Below are 8,419 nucleotides of genomic sequence, written 5' to 3' on the forward strand. Positions count from 1 at the left end.
GAGAGAGTTTTTTGTCCCATACACTCCTCTGAAGCGAAGGAATTAATGCTTTGTACTGGGTCTGCAGTACCTGACTGAAAATATAGTAATCTGGGAGCTTACTAAGGAAACCCACTCAGGCTCTCTCCTGCCATCTTTCTCTTAGTGCTCCTTCAGTATCTCCCTTGTTTCTTAATGCAAGAGATGCATTGTTACTTTGGCAGCAGCATAGACCCAACCTAAAATTATTACTTACTCCTAAGTGTCAGAATTGGAGAGAGAGTGGGTCAAAATCTTGAATATTTTTCTTCTAGCTCTAACATATATCTAATCTAACAGTTGAAAGTTTAGATTTTTATTCCATTAAGTTTCAGACTAAGCCTTAGATTTGCTTTTCAATTAATCATAAAATCTAAGTGATGTTATACAACGTACCTCGAAGGATTCCAAGAAATACAACTGCAGCTTAGTTTACATGAGATTTCATGCTGCAGTGACCACTGACTGAGATTCATAACATCTGGGGCTTCATATATCCTCACTACTCCATCTGCTGAACAGGTTGCTAACATAAGACCCATATGCTTGGGAGCAAACTTTACATCTGTAACAGATGTTCTACTGTCTACCAGTGTGGTCCTCTTTACCTAAAGACAAATACAGAAACCATTAAAGAAAGAAATGCTTATGAGGTTCCATTAATCATATTTTCACTGTTATACACCAGGGAAGCTTGCAATGCAATCATGTGGCCACATAAATTGTCATATAACTTGTTCTCTAAAGCCTAGTGTCCGCAGACACCCGAAAAAAAAAAAGTTACTGGCTTACAGATACTTTTTGCACAAAATTAACTAAATCTGTTGAGTAACTGATCTAGTTAACAGTACCTATGGTGCTATTTGCATGAATTTAAGTGTATTAATATTGATATGATTTATTTAAATGTACTAAACAAATATATTTCTTCACCATAACAGCTGTGCATGTAGACCAACCAGTGTTTAGTCTCTTTATATATAGAAAGATAATCTTCAAATGTGTATTCCTGAAATAGTTTCTATTCTAAGTGTAGACTGCTTAAAGCCATAGGTCTGGAAGACATGAGCTACTGTTGTCATATTAACACATGCTTATCGTAAAGCCTACTGACCACATTTTTAAATGTCAGTGCTGGAATGCTAGTATTTCTGGTGCTGTATCAGGAAGTGATACTATCTAGTTATTTAAAAATAGCTTGACAAAGTCTGTAGTGTATATTGGAAGACAATCTTTAATTAAAAGAGGTAGTGAGCAAAACATGGCTTTTTTCACTGTTTATCTTTTTGGTCAAGTGATTTTTCACATTTTTTAGATTCAGGGTCCCCAATGTTAGACTCTTACCTTCCACTTGTTGTTTGACTATGGGGAAATAACACAATTATTCTAATCCAAAGAACTCAGAAAGATCACATCTCAGAACATTTTTTGACACTGCTTTCCTATTTGGAATCTCTAAGTTTATCTTGTGAATCATATCTAAGTGTTTATACACCTAGTAGTGCCAATATCACACAACACCCTACAACTCTGGTTTAGTTATTCTTTATTAATAGGGACACTTTAGAAAATGAGATGCACTCTTCGGATGTATTTCAGAATAGGAAGTGGGAATAAGAGGTGAAGAGAAAAAAAATAAGGACATCAAAGGACAATAACTTGGAGTTTTAAACAATTTTTAACATTAAAAATTTAGCCCTGTCATTCTGAAGTTTCAACCACTGAAACTGTGGTCCTTAATTATAAGCAAACAATAGATAAGGCACAAAAAACATGAAAACAAACACGCCTGCTCAAAACCAATGTTAGCATTTCAAGTCTCACCCAGTGACTCTGCCCTCGGAGTTTATCATTCGACTCTCCCACTATCTCTTCCCACACAGCAGCAGTTCTGTCAAAAGAGCAAGAAGCCAGGACCTGTCCAAATTCAGGATGAGCCCAGGTCACTCGCCAGACAGACCCACTGTGCGTCTGCAAAATAAAAAAAACACTGTTGTCTGTAGAATGAAAACATTTCTACAATTCCAAATCATCTAAAGTTCACCTCTTGCAAAAGTAGTTCTCTGAGGGGGAAAGAAGTTACAGCTGTACAAAGGTATCAAATCTAGACTTCAGACTCTCAAGAGAATGCTCACTAAAAAGCTGCAAATTCTCTATCAACTATATTAAATATTAAAGACCACGTTAAAAAAGAAACTACAGCTACCGCAAATATCAACCACCAAAGGTCAATTAATAAACTTTATTCACCAACATTAGATTACTATGAAACTCCTAAATTTCAAATAGTAGTTCAAGTGCTAATTAGTTTGGATTGATTACAAATGAAAGTAATATTTTTCCACTACCAACCATTGCCATTATCACCTATGGCTCCTCTGTGCTTCTTTCAAGTCTGTGTTGAAGAGAACTTACATTATCTTCCTGCCTCTTTGCAGCTCCTTTCTCCAAAGGAGTAATGGCTCTCATATCTCTCTAGCTGCACATATTTTTTTGCTAAAGGAAAATGGCTTCAAAGCTTTGCCTGATTTTGTAAATGTAGGACTATAACATTTAATCTCCATGTTGCAGGGAGAGACAAGTCGGGGGACCCAAAAGGTCAAGGGGGGAACCCCAGGAGCAAAGGTCGGGGGACGAACCGAGGGAAAAAAGCAAAATTAAGAAAGAGTACTCACCTGCAGTGAAACCTGCGGCGAAGCAGGAGCACTGGGAGGGACCCGCGCGAGCCATCAGCCGCACTTTCATACAGCTACGGCCGGCCTGTGACGTCAGCAGCAATTACCGGTCAGCGGGGATAAAGAGGACAGCCCCCAAAGAGGTGGGGGGACAGACGCCGGGAGAAACCCCAGCCGGAGGGGTCTGCAGGAGTCTTGGAACGGAGTAAGAAACAGTGGTTCCCAACAGAGGAGGATCCGACACCTCATGCGGCAAGGGCGGAGCTGCTGATGGCAGCGAAGGTAAACCCGCACTCGGGGCAGGAGCTCCGATGCGGAGAAGGGAGGGGAAGGCAGACAAAGGCTGGAGAGACCCCGAGCCCGGCAGCCACCGCAGAGAAGGGGGAGGCACTGATCCTCCCTCCAGCTTCCAAACAGGTGGGGCGGTAGAGGGACTTGGGGGACCCAAAGGTACGCCCCAGGGAGAGCGGCATTACTGAGGCCCCAGAGAGAGGGCAATACCATTGAGAAGGCCCCGAGAGAGGGCAACGATACCGAGAAGGCCCCGAGAGAAGGCAGCACCATTACTGAGAAGGCCCAGAGAGAGGGGGCAACATTACACAGAGCCAAAGGGGCCAAGACGAGAGAGACCAGGGATAACCCTGAGGTCTCGCAACCACGTGGGGAACCTTAGATAGCCCCTAAACAGGAAGTGGGTACTGGGAGGATAGGAGTGGGCCCTGGAGGCCAGATATGAGTACTGAGGTGTACCTCGGAAGAGGTAGGAACACAGTTCTGGTGGAGGTTTTTTTGTAAAGTATTTTGTGTTTCCCCCACGTCTGGAGGGGTTGAGTGTAGAGGGAAGAGAGGCGAACCAGGGGAGGGGTGCGCCTAAGGATTAGGAGACATCAGCAAAGAACACCAGAGGCCTGAAAGCCAGGAAGACACTAGACATCCATCGTGCGGGAGAGCAGCCACAGGACCAGCAGTGGCCCGCCAGGCTGGGTATAGGGTGAGGGAGAGGGGAGCTGGAGCCTCGCAGAAGACCGCCGGAGGAACGAGTGGCCAGCGAGGGAGTCTGAGCAGTACCGAGCCCCGCCACTGTAGAAGATTCAAAGTCGTGGCAGGCGAGATAGGGGTGGACTGCGTCACGAGTAAACACCTCCTAGAAGGACCACCTGCGACAGCGGGGCGGATACTTGTGTGCATCCAGATCAAAGTCGCACGGGACAAGATGTTCAAGGCCAGGAGGGCACACCCCATTTTATAAACTCAAGAGCAATTTAAAATTTGATGTCCTTGTTCTGTTCTGGAACTATGCTGACTAACCCTGATATAAGACAGTTCTCAGAAAAAGATAGGAGGAGTTACAGGGAAAAGTCATATCTTATAATATCTGATTTATTTTTGTAATTTCTGAAACAAGAGATTATCTCATTCCAGAAATGCACTGCTAAGTAAGTGTAAAAGTAACCAAAATACTCTACTGAATTTTTAGTCTGTACTAGCCCCTGAAAACACTTTCCTGTTACTAATAACATATTCTGTAAATATAATGTAGTACCTAGTACAGGACTACATTACCACCACAGTTTTAAGTCTCTGAAAGCTAGCATCAGATGTCTACTTGCTTTTTAAATGAGAAGCACTGAATTTAGGAATTTAGACACTTGCTAATTCTCCTTTTGCTACCATATAAAAGCTTCATGAGCCAGGAGATGTATGTGGTAACCGTGTTGGTCTGAGACAAAAACAAATGCAAAAATCTACAACTCTTGGTTCCAAAGTGATACCTTCTATTAGACCAACTGAGAAATTACAAAAAAAACACAAAGAAAGAAAGAAAAAAATTGCAGCATCCTCACTCATGAAGAAATGCACGTGAAGGGATTTACTGACAAAACGCAAGGAATTTCTGACATAATTACTGATATGTAAACGTACAAATAATCTTTACCTTCCAGCTGGCAGTACAGTGCCAATCCCCATTTTCACTTTTGTCCCAGACCTATTAAACAAAATACAATCATAAACCTTGCTGTAAAGCTTTTTTCATCCTGCAAGAAATGGAAGGCGAACAAAGCTGCCACGGTAGTACTGGAAAACATAGATAACTAAAAAAAAAAAATAGCCATGCCATGCAGTTCCATTTTCCCCTTAAAACCCTGCCCTATCCCAGTATGCTCTTATACCCCTCTTTTGAAAGTAGTTCCTTGCAGAGATCAATTCTGCAGAATCAGTTGCAGGAAGTGTGTTTCTTTAAAAAAAAAAAAAAAAAAAAATGCAAGAACTTGTTTATAAAAGGTCATGTTCTGCATGACTGCACCAAAATTAGTAAATTTCACCCCCCAACCCCCTATGGATCTCATGTCCTATTTAAACTCAAGCCAGAAGTTTATAATAATGAAGATGTGGAATGATGACTGTCTCTGTGGCTGCTGAGATATTAAAGAAGTCACAACTGAGGTATGAGGATTTTTATGCCCCAAATCATGCAACTTGCCATGCTACATGTTCATGAGCAATTTTAGAGATGAGGCATAAAATGCCCCAGACCACAATCACAAGACTCCCAGCTGTCAGGGCTGCCCTGTGCCAATACCAACAATCAGCTGATCATCAGGATTTAGCAGGGAGCAATCCCTGGTTAGGACACAGCTGCCCTGTGGCCAATCTCTGATACTGGACTAGGGCAACCCTAAGTCCCAAGCTGACACTCAGGCTGCCCTTTACGCAATCTAAGGGAAGGGCTCCCTGAGACCCAGCAGGTTTGCTGCCTTCCACTGCCATCTCCAAGGGACCTATAGAGCAAGGCAGCAAACCTGCAAACTGTAGGGAATCCCAGAGCTCCTCACCCAGTTCCAGACCCAGGCCTGCCCCAATCAGATTACTGTCAGCATCTGGATGAGGCAGCCCCATGTCTGTGACATGCCACACACCGTTTATAATACCAAACAAACCAGCCACAAAAAGATCAGTAAAAATCTGGAACAAATGTGGAACATCTTTGTGGCTGGTTTACCATTTGATGGCACCATAAATTGGCTTAACATATGTCACATCACATATTAACCTGTTAGGCATTACATTAATGGCACAATTGCCAGGGCCAAATGTGTATATGACCAGATAAAGGTTACAACTTTAAGACAATTGGGGGGGGGGAATTGGGACTTCAGGTGACAAGTCTAAACAAGTAAAATTTCAATATTCCTAATGCGGTGACTAAAAATGCAACTCAGCACTTACATGGAAACATTTTTCAAGTGACTGACATTTAAAAATTTTGTATTTACTTGTATTCAAGATGACCCCCCAACAGTCAGATTCTCTACATAGAAAAACTATAAATTTGTTATAAATTCCCATGTAGAAAAACTAATTATTGGAGGATTGCCTTTAATTCATGCCCTCTACTGCTGCAGGGGGGCAGGCAATGAGGCAGGTTGCATGGATAGGTTAAGTAGCTTGCCGCCTGCCACATTGCCACTTCTACCCCCTGTAGGCCTCCCACCCCACCCCCAGCCCTAGCCCTGCCTTTCCCCCATCCTGTCCCCATCTTCTGTTCCCCTCTCCCCTCCCCAGACTGCTCCCCACTTTCCCTGTTCCCTTATCCTTGCTCTGTGTTGAAAGGCTCTAGACCCTTTCCAGCCTGAGGCCCTAAACTCAGACCTAGCCCAGGTCCATAGCAGCACAGTGCCCCAGACTGCAGCATGGCTAAAACCTGCTGGCATGAAGCATAGGTAAGGGGGTGGGAAGGGGAAGAAAGGGCCAGGTAGAGGAGCAGAGTTGCACAGGGTAGGGACATGGGAGGAAGGAACTTCAGGGGGAGATGGCACAGTGCAGAGCTGGCAGTGAGGGCAGAGAGCAGCTGCAACTACATATCCCACTGCCTTCATATTGATTTTAAGTGGAGGGGCTTTCTCCCCAAAGTTAAATGAGGGGAGAAACCTTTTCTTAGAATCAAATAAATACAGTATATGAAATGTTGTAAAAATAAATGACAGTCCAGAACATGTGTGAGGCAAGCATTTTTATGGGTGATATCTTTTATTGGACCTACTGCATGGTTGAGATAGATTTAGACAAGTAACAGTGTTATATCAGTACTACAAAAGATGCAAATCTTGCCAAAGACTTGCTTCAAACATTTCCAAAAATTTGTAAGTTAATAAATAAGAGAAAACTTAATATATTCTAAACAGATTGTGAAATTTACTACCTCTTCCTTTGTGGGCATCTGCAGTCAGAACACAAGATCAACAGTTTAGGAGTCTTTTTTCTACGCCCACTGTCTCTCATTTGGGTATAGGACCTTGATCAAATCACTTCCACTCTCTTTTCCTCAGTAATCTCACATACCAAAAAAGATGGGGGCAATCTAGCTGCATCTTTGTGACAGAGTCTACACAAGATGCTATTGCGCAGTTATTACTGCTCGTTTATTTAATGCATGTACTAACAAGTACTAGATAAATGTACAGTAACCTCAGTTTCTGCAGAGCAGCACTGGCAAATACAGTACCTTTTTTGTGATGCTACTGTGCAGTAGTATCACCTAACAGTTTTTGCCACATGACACTACTGCACAGAAGTACTAGGCTACTGCGTAGTCAGCATCTTGTGTAGACGCGCTCTGTGGCACCTTCACATAAATGGCTGAAGAAGTCACCAATCACAGCAAAGGAGTAAGTGCACTAGGCATATGCAATCTATTCTTGCTCACTAGGCAAACTTAAGGGAAATAATTTTGCCTGCAAGCCTACATTCACATGGTACTCTGATATAGCATTAGCTATGATGTTGGCTACCTGACAGTGCAATCTCCCAGGTTACAATACCCTATAAACTAGACCAAAAATGGAATACCACCACACATGCGAGACTGCATGAGACTTACTGAACATAAAGTTTCTATGATAAAAAAGCAGCATTATACCATTCATGAACAGCAAACCCTGAACATATTATTAAACCTTACTCCTTCACCTTCACAAACAGTCACACCTTCCTTAAGTATGTTATCTTTTACATTATATCAGCTTAATTTGAAGCGATACAGTTCTACTCATCGCCTACATTTTACAAGTGATATGCAGATGCAGCTGTGACTGCAGATGCTCATAAAGGAAGAGGTAGTACATTTCGCAGTCTGCTTAAAATATATTAATTTCTCCCTTATTACCTTGTTAACAAAAGAGAGACCCAGGCCAACCTTCTAGGGGAACTTCCCTGCTAACAATGCCTGTCTTTTTTTTAAATAAGTAAATAAATAAAACCAGCATATGAAAGGCAGATATGGCTCCACTTGGTGAAAGGAAACTTGAAAACCAAGCTGTTGGCATGTCGTGCAATGGGGTTGCAGCAGGCCTACACCCACAAAGACACCTATGAGCCTCCCTTCGTGCAGAAGGCAACGGAAGGCAAAAGGGGTCGGGGGGGGTCAAAGGTTACCCATGAGGGCTCCAAGGGGGAGCAGGGAGCGGAGCCAGCACCCACTGACCCCCCAAGCCCCGCCGGGAGAAGGGGCTGGCAGACTGCCCCAGGCCCCGGGTCGTCCCCGTAGCCACAGTCTCCCTCCGGGCCCGACACTTGCAAGTGAGGAGACTCCAACCCCAAAGACCTAAGCAGCGGCCACAGCCCCGCACACGCGCAGGACCTAACGTAAACGGCTTCCGCAGCGCCCCAAAGGAAGGGCTACGGCTCGGCCCCGCAGTGGAAGCCCCAGGCCCCGGCGGCCCCAGCCC

The 8,419-nt window shown here is 43.6% G+C and overlaps 1 protein-coding gene across 1 annotated transcript in view; it reads right to left on the minus strand.

Moving 5' to 3' along the window:
* Positions 1-8,413, minus strand: part of SEH1L (SEH1 like nucleoporin) — a gene marked incomplete at its 5' end in the record, with an annotated part of 23,273 nt that extends 14,860 nt beyond the window's left edge. Inside the window, 4 exons of the mRNA XM_025204742.1 lie at positions 415-626; positions 1,843-1,989; positions 4,630-4,680; positions 8,336-8,413. Coding sequence (XP_025060527.1) covers positions 415-626; positions 1,843-1,989; positions 4,630-4,680; positions 8,336-8,413 — 488 coding nt within the window. The remainder of the gene's footprint in view (positions 1-414; positions 627-1,842; positions 1,990-4,629; positions 4,681-8,335) is intronic.
* Between the last annotated feature and the right edge of the window lie 6 nt (positions 8,414-8,419).

This window comes from Alligator sinensis, unplaced genomic scaffold (assembly GCF_000455745.1).
Source record: "Alligator sinensis unplaced genomic scaffold, ASM45574v1 scaffold515_1, whole genome shotgun sequence".
In the NCBI taxonomy this organism is placed as follows: domain Eukaryota; kingdom Metazoa; phylum Chordata; order Crocodylia; family Alligatoridae; genus Alligator; species Alligator sinensis.